The 13,802-nt window shown below is 38.8% G+C and overlaps 1 protein-coding gene across 1 annotated transcript in view; it reads right to left on the bottom strand.

Moving 5' to 3' along the window:
* Positions 1-13,802, bottom strand: part of MAOB (monoamine oxidase B) — a 199,180-nt gene that overhangs the window by 6,878 nt on the left and 178,500 nt on the right. Inside the window, exons 11-12 of the mRNA XM_006864255.1 lie at positions 8,035-8,092; positions 4,299-4,396 (exon numbers count right to left, since the gene is read on the bottom strand). Coding sequence (XP_006864317.1) covers positions 4,299-4,396; positions 8,035-8,092 — 156 coding nt within the window. The remainder of the gene's footprint in view (positions 1-4,298; positions 4,397-8,034; positions 8,093-13,802) is intronic.

Below are 13,802 nucleotides of genomic sequence, written 5' to 3'. Positions count from 1 at the left end.
GAACCAATAGATCTGATTTGGAAGAAGTGCAGCCAGAGTGCTCCTTGGAGGCCAAGATGGCTAAGCTTCGTCTCTCATACTTTGGACATATTGTCTGGAGGGAACAGTCGCTGGAGAAGGATGTCATGCTGGGTAAGGTGGAGGGTCAGAGAAAAAGTGGAAGACCCCTAACGAGATGCATTGGCCAGGTGGCATCATTGATGGACTCAAGTGCGGCAGCGGTAGTGAGGTTGGCCCAGGATGGGACATTGTTTCGTTCTGCTGTGCATGGGGTCGCTATGAGTCGGTTCCGACTCGATGGCACCTGTCAACAACAACAACAACAACACTACCAGAGCTCCTTTAGGGAGTGCATTAGCCATTTTGTAATAATAATGGTCATTAGTTTCCTCTAGCTCTTATATGATCCTTGTCACAGACAAAATGGAATGAAAATCAAAACCTGTTCCAGTATCAAGAACTCACAGGTAAAGAGACTGACATCAATGGAAGTAAACTATGTATTTACATCACATAGTGAAGTGAAGGGCTTTATGAATCTGGTCATACACAGCTTCTTTTATGGCTCATCAACTCTGGGCAAGGTAACAGGTGAACCCAGTTTTCCATCGCATTTGCCCATCAATGAGCTCAGCAAATCATTTCCTCTCATTCAGTTCCAACTTCCTTATCTCTTAAAAGTAACAGTAAATGATTTCTAAGATCTTTTCCATCAGTACCATTTAACAAATCTGTGCGTATTTTAAGAAACCTCTGAGTGCTAAAAACTTTACTGTGTGAACTTCCAACAGCTACTTTTATTGGGTGTCAAACACTCTTCTAAGTACTTCAGCCCTCACAACAACCCTATGAAGTTAGTACTATTATTATCCCCCACTTTTTTTCAGATGAAACTATGGAGGTACTGGCCAGATTCCCCTTCAAAAGTGAAGCAATTACCTAGTTACTGATAGTGTGGCCAGAAGCTGACCTTCTGATGTCAGTCCTCTTTGGAGATAGCTTTCCTCCAAGGTTATGCCTTCTTCCAGCAACAGTTGCATCCAGTGACTGATTATCATGGCTGTACAAAGGCCCGAATCCCATGCCCCAATTTAGGACAACTCTGAAATGCCATCCCAGCCCCAGAGCTCTCTGTTGGATCAGCTGAGAACTCCACTGAGGCCCAATTTCTCCCTCTATTCACTTTCTCTCCCTTCTTTAAGTGTTGATCCCTAGGTCACTACCTAACAACTATCCTGCCTGCTAACCTTTGTTTCACAGTCTGCTTCCTGGGGAACCTAGTCAGCAACATAAACAAAGTAATTTGCTCTGCATCATGGCTCGTAAATGGCAAAGCTGGTATTTGAACCTGTGCAATCTAGCTCCAGAGTCCTTCATCTCTCCTTCCTGCACTCAACCTTTTCAAGACCAAATTCGTTTGTGTTTTGAATGTTTGGTTGACACTATGTGATTTCAGTAATGGTAGGCATTTTTTTTAAATTAAATGAATAAAGCCTTTCTTGAGATAATACAAATTTTGATACAATTAGTGAGACACATAAAAGGGGGCTTCAAAAGTTCATAGAAAATTGGAATGAAAAGATAACAGAGTTTTTCCACAAACTTTTTGAAGTGCCCTCATATGTTCCAAGGGGTTTCTTGGGCTGGGGTTGATGGAATGATGCTCATTCCTTCAGATTCACACAGTTATACAGACCCCACCAGATAGCAGCATGCACTAAATGTGGGATAATATCTTCCCATTAAACCTCAGAGGCAGACAATGTAGGTGATCACTATATAAGTAAGTACCATGGGTCACAAAAAGCTAAAGGAAAAAGAGGGAGAAAATAGAAGAAATAATATTATAGAATATCGGAAAACTGACAACAATCATCTCGAATTATCCATAATCAGCATGGACTGGAGTCCTGGTATGGTACTGTAGGATAAGCTGCCTTGCAAACCACAAGGTCAACAGTTCACGTCTACCAGCTGCTCCTTGGAAACTGTACATAGGATCTCTGTAAGTTGGAAATGACTCAACAGCACTTAACAATGACAACAAAGGGTGGATTGGGCAGTAAATGTATGTAGGAAAGGCTCTCGGTAAGAGAGGGTGGATTTGCTTCTTTATGTCCATTGAACAATGTGGCTTTTCGTCACATGTTCACTTTCTTTTTTTTCAACAGCGGAGACCAATTCAAAATTGGAAACTTCTGGGAAGCCTAGCCAACCCTAAAATTAAATCCTAAAAAGAGAACAAAGATTCACACTCTTGATAACGTTGCTGCTGTTAAGTTCCATTGAGTTGGTTCCAACTCATAGTGATCCTGTGTAGGGTTTCCAAGGAGCAGCTGGTGATTTTGAACTGCCAACCTTGTGGTTCAAACTGAACTTGGGATCCAGTACTTTATCTTGCATCACCACACCAGGACATTGTTTATTGTTCATTTTATGCCATGTTGTAGTTGATCATGCATGGGATGACAAAGTTGGTCATTGGAGAATGTGGATTAGAACAAGTTTCTTCCATTCCAGTCTAGAAATCATTTGGCTTTTATAATGCTGTATCTATGTTGGCACTTGTATTGTTGTTGTGCACCGTTGAGTTGGGTCCGATGCATAGTGAACCTGTATAAGGTTTCTGAGGAGCGGCTGGTGTGTTTGGACCACCGACCTTGCAGTTCAAACTGACCTTGAGGTCAAGTGCTTATCCTACAGTGCCACACCAGGACTCCTATGATTTGAGGAATTTTACTGAATTCTGAATTCAGTATAAAATAATTTTTTTCTGACAATGAAAGTGAATCTTTTGGTTATCTAAATTCCCTTTATGTTACATATTAGATTGTGTCCCTCCAAAATAGGCATTGAAATCCTAACAATATAGATACAGATATAAAGAGGTCTAAGGAGCTCTGGTAGCGTAGCGGTTACGAATCAGGGTGTAACTGCAAGGTCAGCAGTTCAAAACTACCAGCTCTTCCGTGCGAGAAAGATGGGGCTTTCTGCTCCTGTAGAGATTTATAGCCTTGGAAACCCTGTGCAGGGATGCTATGAGTCAGAACCAACTCCACGGCACATAACAACAACAAAAACAAGGAGCTCTGGTTCATTTTCTGGCACTATATCTGACAGTATTTCTCTGCTATTCATAAGGTAGAGAAAAAGAGGAAGACACTCAGCTAGATGGATTGGCAAAGTGGCAGCATCAATGGGCTCAAGCGTGGCAACAACTGTGAGGTTGGCCCAGGGTCAGGCAGTGTTTCATCCTGTTGTGCATAGGGATGCTATGAGTTGGTAACGACTCGATGGCACCTAACAACAACAACAGAGCTCTGGTAGCATAGTGGTTATGAGTCGGGCTGCTAAGCTCATGGTCTGCAGGAAAAAGATGAGGCTTTCTGCTCCCATAAAGATTTACAGCCTCAGAAACCCTATGCAGGGTCACTATGAGTCAGAACCAACTCCATGGCACTACACCACCACCACCACTTACAGTGCTAGCATAGTGGGTTATGAGTTGGGCTGTTAGCCACAAGGTCAGTAGTTCAATTCTACCAGGCACTTTGCAGGAGAAAGATGAGGCTTTCCACTCCCATAAATATGTACAGCCTCAGAAACACTATACAGGGTTGCTATGAATCAGAACCAACTCCACGGAACATAACCACCACCAACCATGTATATAAAGTAATATGATGTAATTCCTTTACATAATGCAATTGAATGTTATGTGAATGAGGTGACATCAGTGCAGGACGTGTCCTAAATACAATCATTTCTGAGTTATGAAAAGAGCAGCTTAAACACAGAGATAAGACAGCAAAAATGGGGGAAGATGGCAAGAGATACTGCATGAAGATCGCCAAGGAGCTGAGGATTGATGGCTGAGACAAGGGTCTTCCCTAGAGCTCACACAGAGAAAGCAATCTCTAGGGCTGATCCTTGAATTAGACTTCTAGTCTCCTGAACTGTGAGAAAACACAACTCTTCTTTAAAGTCACCCACTTGTATTTCTGTTACAGCAGCCCTAGGGAACTGAAATGCCATCCGTATGCTACAACCTTTCTTGGTTGTACTGATTAGGAAGATTGTTCTTTCAGAGGAACTTAGAGTAAAAGGCACCACACCATGCTGTAGCATTAGAATGACTTAATTTATGAGAATCAAAAAGTACAAAGGAAATTGGCATTTGTTTTTCCTTTTCACTTAGTAGTTATAAAAAACCATGGAGAAGAGTTACTTGAACCAATTTAGAGTTTGAATTCAGGCTGAAGGAGTTTCAATTACAGTTTAGCATATGTTTATTCTACCTTCCATATTGAGTCATGATCCCAGGGGGGAAATAAGTCGTGTAGCAGCCCCCAGAGTACTGCTCCTCACACCAGTTCTTCTCTTCATAGTGCACAGGCTGCAAAACAAAGTGACAAAAGCTTGATGGAGCCTCAAAAGAAACGATCTCATCTAGAATAAATCAAAGATAGACTTTTCCAATAGGCATCTTATTGGAGAACCAACATACTTCTGAAATACCAAATCCATTCCATTAAGTTAACTCTAACTCCTAGTGATACTGTAAGACAAAGTAGAACTAGCCCACAGGATTTCCAAGGCTATAATAGAGGCTTTCTGCTCCTATAAAGATTTACAGCCTCAGAAATCTTATACAGGATCGCTATGGGTCAGAACTGAGTCGATGGGACTTAACAACAACAATATTTAAGGAAACAGACTTCCACATCTTACTCCTATGGAGTGGCTGGTGGATTGGTTACCAGCTGAGCACTTAATCACTGCACTACTAGGCATCCATCCATTCTTGAAATATTGTTGCTGTTGTTCAGTGCTGTTGAGTCAGTTCTGACTCCTATTGACCATGTATAACGTTTCTGAGGAGTGGCTGGTGAGTTTGAACCGCTGACCCTGCGGTTAGCTGTCCAGTGCTCATTCTACATTGCGATAACAGAGCTCTATTTCTGAAACAGAGTATTATTATTATGGTGTTTTAAAAAATATATCCTTGAGCAGGTCCTTGGCAGTAACCTCTTAAGAAATTTTGACTTTAGAAAGTTTTCTCATATGGTTCACTCATGTTCTAGAGACTATTCATAAATTGCAATCGTCTATTGCCATTTTAAAATAAAATTTACTTGTTAAGAAATGTTTAATGCTTATTGGTTTGAAGAAAAAAATTAAGAATTCATATTTACTGGAAAGGTAGAATTAGGAAAAAGCAGAAAAATATGTACAAGAAGGGAAGAATTTACGAGATTAATGTTTTTGGTGAAAGTCAGTTTTCTTAAAAGAAGCATATTCAGGCAAATTTATATCTGTGGTGTAGAAGCATTTCTGTTGGTGGTGGTAGTTGAACGTAGCTATCAATTTGAAGAAAACATTTTTGCTATGATCAAGCAAAATACTAGTGAAGATTTTTCAAAGTTAAAATTATTCAAATAATAAAACATAAGCTTTATCATTAAGTGTTATTTTTAAAGAGAAAATCAAGTTTGAAGGGCAAAATGCTTGTTTAAAAGTAGGTTTTGAAAAAAAAAAATCTTCTGCCAAAATTTGCAATATTTTGCTTAAACTTGGATAGCTATTTGTAACATACCCTATTTTCAGGTTGGCCCAGCCTTCATGTGGTGGTACCAAACACTGACTCCTGTCCTCTTCCCTCTGCATCTGAGAGCTACAACCATGTCTTAAGCATCCTTTTCTGGCTGTTTCCAACCAATCTGAAGAGTGATGCAACTTTATCTTTGACCTTTCTTTGCTTCTAAGAATTGTTTCCTTCCACACAACAGATACCAATGCACAGTAAAACAAAGTCCTGTACTATACCAAGCACACAAGGAGAGGATTAACTTATTTTTATCATCAGAAATTAGTCATCCATATTCTCCTTAGAAAAAGGAGGCTTTCCCAAATGAAAACAATGATCAATTTCTTTGGAAATCTGAGAACAATTGATTTCCTGTTCACCTTAGAGTTTCCCAACAACCACCCTACAGGTTGATTGACGGACCTCAACTACAAACTGCTTTAGCTTGAGAGGGTCTCAGAACAAACCTTCAAAAAAATCTTGACTATCTACCAGGACAAAATATCTTAAATAATATTTTTAAACATATAAATAAATAATTGTAATGGATATTTCTAAGTGATTTTTAGGGTGTATATATTTTGGGATTTTACCACTTCCCTTTCCCTAAGGGAAAAAGCTCAGAGGCCATGCCTATATTTAAACTTGAAAACAAAATAGAATCAAAACACATTCCTCATTAATGTAACATTTCTCTCCAAAGTCATCAGTTAAATGTTTTTGTTCATTTGCTGAGCAAGAACTTCAAAAGAGCTCAAGAGAGTGTATTTAATTAATATTAAGTACAGAACCTTTGCAATGGGGAAAATTCTTGCTTGAAAAGAATGAATAAAAATGACAAACTTAAAAGCCATAACAACTTGCTTGAATGGAGGAAGCAAATCACTCCAAAAGTGAGCAAGGTTAAGTAATCCATGTAGCTGCTCAACTAGATCGTGGTGTAGACTACAGAGATTTGGGTTTCAGTGTTTTTAATGAGTTAAACCTTTTTAGGTCCCTCATTATAATTTCCTCATATTTTAACTGATCCTCTGTACACTGGTCTCCACCATCTTCAGATACTTGAGGAATAATTGGATTTAATTATCACTTTAAAAAGGTGATATCATTCATGTTAAAACATTAAAAACCAAGCGCAATCTGGAGAATGTAACCCGAACACAAATTCATTATTTTATACATTGATTATGAAGGTAGATTTTGCTACTGGTTATGAGTAAAGTGGATTCTCTGGTAGGCTACTTCTAAAGGGCACATCTTGAGTCAATCAGTAGGTCTTCTCTCCACCCCTAATGTTCAAGGGTTAAACAAGGAAAGAAAGAGAGAGATACAGGGGGAAAGAGGAGATACAGAGTAGGGGGACAGTTCATCTTATTTTTATTTTCCAGGCAGTGGGAGGTGGGGTAGGACTTAGGGGCTGCTCATGTGTTAATTTATGGATATCAATGAGACTGGTCAACAGAGGAAAGAAAAGTTCTTTCTCATCACTGTCCTGGCTGCCACAATCTAGGGTCTCACTACTCATAACAGACCAGTTACCCAGTTGGCATCAAGTCCCAACTATGATTCATGAAAACTCCATGTGTGTCATAGTAGAACACATGTGTTCTATAGAGTTTCCAATGGCAGATTTTTTGGAAGTAGATAGCTAAGACTTTCTTCTGAGGCTCCACTGGGTGGACTTGAAACTCAAACATGTTAACTGTTTGCACTACCTAGGGACTCTACAGGGAGCAGAAGCACCCCTCTTTTACCCCATGACAAAATTGTTGTTGTTAAGTGCCATCAAGTCGGTTCTGACTCATAGTGACCCTGTTTAGGGTTTCTGAGGAACGGCTGGTGAATTTGAACCACCAACCTTGCAGTTCAAACGGACCTTGCAATCCAGTGAATTAGTCTAATGCTTTGTTCCAAGAAGAACTTCCCAGTCGAGGAAGGCACAATGTTGTTGTTAAGTGCCATTGAGTCAGTTCTGGCACATAGTGAATCTGTAAAGGATTTCCAAGGAGTGGCTGGTGGGTTTGAACCACCAACCTTGTGGTTCAGTGCCAATCTTACAGTGCCAGGAAACAACAGTGTTGCAGAATTCCTGGCCTGCTATCAGCACACACCAGATCCACATGCTAGGACTACTTCAGATTGACCAGCACTATGAAGTGCTCTGTAAAATGTCAAAGGATAACATGGTCAGAAGAGCCTTACTGGAGAGGTGCAAACAGTTAAGGTGCTCTGTTGCCAATGGAAAGGTTGAAGTTTGAATACACTCAGAGGTGACTTGGAAGGAAAGCCTGGCCATCTACTTCTGAAAAATCATCCACTGAAACTCTATGCAGCACAGGTCTACTCTTACACACCTGGGATCACCATTAGTCAGCATCTACTCAGTAGAAACTGGTATTGGTTAACCCTGCCAGACCTTTGAGGAAATGGTAGAGAATCAGCCTTACCTGCAGAGCTTCTTGGGATCCCAGAACTTTTGCATAGAGCTCACAAAGTTTCTTCAACCTGTTAAGAAAAGAGACATATATCCACATGAAGTTTAGCCAACTGGTACATATTAATGAACAAATCAGAGTTAGAAGAGGCCAAACAGCTAGTCTGTGTTTCAGCACTAAAATACTGTTTCTTTGTTTATTGATATCTCAAATGTTGGTTCTGCTCTAAATAATGTCTTAAAGAGAATATTATGTTCTAAATAATATTTTAAAGAGAATATTATAAATGAATACTTTCTCTACTTAAGATTTTGAGATTGTTCATCTCAAAATGTATTATCTACAATTTTATATTCCTTGAAGTATCTATCACATTGTCGTTGTCAAGTGCCATTGAATTAGTGCTGACTCATAGCAGCCCCCTATAGGGCTTCTGAGGAGCGGCTGATAAGTTTGAACCATCAACCTTGCATTTCAAACTGATCTTGCAGTCCAGAATTATTCCACAGTGCCGTACCAGGACTCCCATCTACCACATGGATATGCACAAAAGAAGCACTCAAGAAAAGATTAATAAAATAGAAAAACAATGATTAATGAGATAGAAAATCTGAGTTCCAATCCATTTTATTACCATTTACGATTTGGGTAAGTTGTTTGACTTCTTGAAATTCTGTTTCCTTAGTTGTAAACAAGGAGATAAGAAAAAAAAAAAGGTCGTTCAAACCCTGAAAATCTGTATTTTTCCTTTATAACGACCTGAGGTTCTATTTCATACTGGGTATGTAATTAATTGTTCACTTTTAAATGCATACAATTAATGTTACTTTTAAATTATATAAGTTTTATAATGTGTTAAAACATATTAATACGTAAAGAAAATATATGTGAGACTCATCACCACATAGTATATTTAATGGAATAAATTTAATTTAAATAAATTACCTATGTGATCATAAAAAAAGAGACATATGTGAAAATTCACCTATCCCTCATACAAAATGGCCTTGTGAGATACTGCTTTCGCTTTGATATTTTACTCTATTCAAGAAGAAGGCACTTTGTTCTATTTCAAATGCTTGTCATCTATGCAGTTGAAAATATTACTTAAAAATATAATAAAGTTTGTGAGATTGCAGTCAAAGTAATGAAAAAATGTGCATTAATTATTGAATGGAAAACTGATCTCTTCTGGAAACCCTTACCCAGTTCACAATAAAAAGTATATATATTGTTGTCATTGTTAAGTGTCATCGAATTGGTTCCAACTCATAGTGACCCTGCATAGGATTTCCAAAGATCAGTGGGTGAGTTTGAGCTGCCAACCTTGAGGTTCAAACCAACCTTGAGGTCCAGTGCCTTATCCCACAGTGCCATACCAGGACTCGATAGACAGATAGATAGATACAGGTACATAGGTACATAGATAGATAGATAGATAGATAGATAGATAGATAGATAGATAGATAGTGGAGTCTTGATATGGCACTGTGGTTAATGCATCAGTATCACCCAGGCACTCATTAGCAATGTGAGGTGTGGCACTGTAGGATCAGAACTGGACTGTGAACCACAAGGTCGGCAGTTCATACCCATGAGCTACTCCTCGGAAACTCTATACAGGGTCGCTATGAGTTGGAACTGACTCAACGGCACTCAGCAACAGCAACAACCCTAGACCTACTTCTGGAATTTCAAAAGGGTAGATTTTCTTGAAGGACATAGGCCAATCACTAATGCTTACTTATTATGAAGAAGTATTAAGCAAATTGAAGACTACATTGGTGATAAAGAGGCCATCAAACATGCACTAAGGAATTGTTAACCATTTGGAATTCCAGAAAACAGTAACTATAACCTTTTGAGTTGGGCTCACTGGTCAACTTTAATTTAACTGGTCCAGCAGATCCCTTCAGAAACCATTATTTTGCTTGGATCCTTTTTTGAAGACACCCTAACAAAACTAAGATATTTATCTTATATTTATATTACTGAACTTGTCTACAGTCATCCACTGATCACAGAGACGTGCTTAAACAAGTTTTGTTTGGAATAAACCTATGTATGTTGAACTAGATCCCTAGTTGTTGTTGTTAGGTGTCTTCCAGTTGGTTCCCATTCGTAGCAACCCTATACACAACAGAAAGAAACAATGACCAGTCCTACGACAATTATTATATTTGAGACCATGCTACTGCCAATGTATCAATTCATCTCATTGAGGGTCTTCCTCTTTTTCGCTGACCCCTCCCACTTCAGTAAGCATGGTATCCTTTTCCAGAAACTGGTCTCTCCTGTCCAAAGTATGAAAGGCAAACAAAGTTTCACCATCCGCACTTCTAAGAAGCATTCTGACTGTACTACTTCCAAGACAGATTTATTTGTTCTGGCAGTATCCCTTGTTCTGTTTGACCTTTTGGTCTATGTACAGGTTCCTCATGAGCACAATTAAGTGTTCAGAAATACTCATACTTCACAATGTTGTCCATAGCTTGTCATGATCCACACAATCGATAGCCTTTGCATAGTCAATAAAGCACAGGTAAACATCCTTCTGGTATTCTCTGTTTTCAGCCAAGATCCACCTGCTGTCAACAACGATATTCTTTCCTTTTCTGAATCCAGTTGGAATTTCTGGCAGCTTCCTGTGGAGGTATTGGTGAATTCATTTTGGAATTATCTTCAGCAGAATTTTACTTGCATGTGATATTAATGATATTGTTTGATGATTTCTACATTATGTTGGGACACCTTTATTTTGGAATGGGCACAAATATTGATCTCTTGAAATTGGTTGGACAGGTCTTTCAAATTTCTTGGCATAGCTGAGTAAACACCTCAAGTACTGCATCAGTGTGTTGAAATATTTCAATTAGTATTCCAGCAATTTCTGGAGCCTTACTTTTTGCTAATGCCTTCAGTGTAGTTTGGACTTCTTCCTTCAATCTATAGGCTACCTCTTGAAATGGCTGAACATCGGCTAATTCTTATTGGTACAGTGACTCTGTGTATTCCTTCCATCTTTTTTGATGCTTCCTGCATCATTCAATATTTAGCCCACATCCTCCTTCAATAGACTTGACTTTTTTCTTCAGTTCTTTCATCTTGAGAAATGCAGAATGTATTCTTCTCTTTTGGCTTTCTAACTCCAGGACTTTGCACATTTCAATATAATACTTTGGCTTCTCTATCTGCCCTTTGAAATTTTTGGGAAAGCTCTTACTCATCAAAGCTTCACTACGTTCAAGAGCAAGTCTCAGAATCTCTTCTGACATCTGTTTTGATCTTTTCTTTCTCTCCTGTCTTTTTAATGACCTTTTGTTTTCTTTACATATGATGTTCTTGATGTCATCTCACAACTACTCTGGTCTTCGGTCATTAGTTCTAATGCATCAAATTGTGTTTCGGAAATGGTCTCTAAATTCAGGCAGAACATACTTAAGATCAAGGCACTCTGGTAGTGTAGCGGTTATGAGTTGGGCTGCTAACCTCAAGGTCAACAGTACGAAACTACCAGCCAATCTGTGGAAGAAAGATGAGGCTTTCTGCTCCCAGAAAGATTTACAGTCTCAGAAACCCTATGCAGCATCACTGTGAGTCAGAATTGATGCCACGGCACATCACCATCACCATACTCAAGATCATATCTTGGTTCTCATGGACTGGTTTTAATTTTCTTCAGCTTCAGACTGAATTTGTGGCTGTTAGGTGTCATTGAGTTGGTTCCTACTCATAGCACCCTATACACATCAGAAGGAAACACTGCCCGATCCTGTACCATCCTCACAACTGTTGTTATATTTGAATCCATGAGCAATTGATGGTCTATTCCACAGTTGGTCCCTGTCCCTGTTTTAACTGATGATATTGAGCTTCTCCATCATGTGTTCCCACAGATATGGTCAATTTGATTCCTGTGTGTTCCATCTGGTCAAGTCCACATGTATAGTCACCATTTGTGCTGCTGAAAAGGGTATTTGCAATGAATAAGTTGTTGGTCTTGCAAAATTTTATAATGTGATCTCCAGCATCATTTCTATCACCAAGGCTATATTTGCAACTACCAATATTTCTCATTCCAATTGCTAGTAATTATCAATGTTTCTTGATTGCACGTTTGATCAACTTTGGACTGAAGAAGTTGACAGAATTCTTCAGTTTCATCATCATTGGCTTTACAGATTGTGTGTAAATGTGAGTAATAGTCACATTAGCTGGTCTTCCTTGTAGGCATATGGATATTATCCTATCACAGACAACATTATACTTCAAAGTAGAACTTCAAATGTTGTTTTTGACAATGAGTGTGACACCATTCCTCTACAATTTGTTGTTCCCAGAATCATAAACTATGGTTGTCTAATTCAAAATGGCCAATACCATCCTGGTGTGGCATGGTAGGATAAGCACTGGATTGTTTACAGCAAGATCAGTGGTTCAAGCCCACCAGCCACTTAGAAACCCTATATATGGTTGCTATGAACTGGAAGTAACTCTACAGCATTTAATAACAACAACAATGACTATTGATCTTTATGCTTTCCATTTCATTTTTGATAACTTCTAAATTTATTAGATTCATACTTTATACATTCCATGTTTCAATTATTAATGGATGTTTGTAGCTGTTTCTTCTCATTTTGAGTTGTGTCCCATCAAGAAATGAAGGTCCTGAAAACTGTTCTCCATCCATGACATTAACATCAACTGTACTTTGAGGAGGCAGCTCTTCCTCAGTCATATTTTGAGTGCCTTCCAGCCTGAGGAGTTCATTTTCTGGCACCACATCAGACAATGTTCCACTGCTAGGGTTTCAGTGGTTAACCCTTCATAAATGGTCCACCTCTCCTTCTTCCTAGTTTGTCTTAGTCTGGATGCACATACCAGTGACATAACTTTCTAAGAATTAGAAACATATGTGCATCAAAAGACTTCACCAAAAGAGTAAAAAGGGAGCCCACAGAATGGGAAAAAAATCTGTAGCAATGATACATCAGACAAAGGATTTATTTCCAAAATGTATAGGAAACTACAACTTTCAGCATCACAGAAATACACTAGACATCTATGGAAAAGTGGATAAACAAACTTTGGTATATACACACAATGGAATATTATGCTACCTTGAAGAATAACAAGGAAGCTGCAAACCACCTTTACAAGAAAAAGACAAATAACCCAATTAAAATGAGCACAGGACATGAACAGAAATACACCAAGAAAGACATTCGGGCAACCAACAAACATATGAAGAAATGTTCACGATCACTAGCCGTCAGAGAGATGCAAATCAAAACAGCAATGAGATATCATCTCACACCAACAATAACAGCAAAGATAAAAAAAAAAAAAGTAGAGGACAATAAATGCTGGCAAGGATGTGGAACGACTGGTAGGTACCCTCATACATTATTGGCGGGATTGCAAAATGGTACAACCACTCTGGAAAGCAATATGGTGCTTCCTCAGAAGGTTTTAAATAGAAATAGCTATGATATAGCAATTCCTTTACTTGGTATTTACCCACAAGAAATACGAGTCATAGCATGAGTCGATATATGCACACCAATGTTCATAGCAGCACTATTTATAATAGCAAAAAGATGGAGACAGCCTAAGTGTCCATCAATGGAAGATTGGATAAACAAATGGTGGTACATACACACAATGGAATACTATGCTATCTTGAAGAACAACAAGGAAGCTGCAAGCCACCGCATAACATGGATGAACCTTGAAGACATTATGCTGAGTGAAATTAGTCAGTCACAAAAGGAGAA

Source organism: Chrysochloris asiatica, unplaced genomic scaffold, assembly GCF_000296735.1.
Source record: "Chrysochloris asiatica unplaced genomic scaffold, ChrAsi1.0 scaffold00062, whole genome shotgun sequence".
NCBI classification, from domain to species: domain Eukaryota; kingdom Metazoa; phylum Chordata; class Mammalia; order Afrosoricida; family Chrysochloridae; genus Chrysochloris; species Chrysochloris asiatica.
This window is presented reverse-complemented; position numbering and strand designations above follow the sequence as displayed.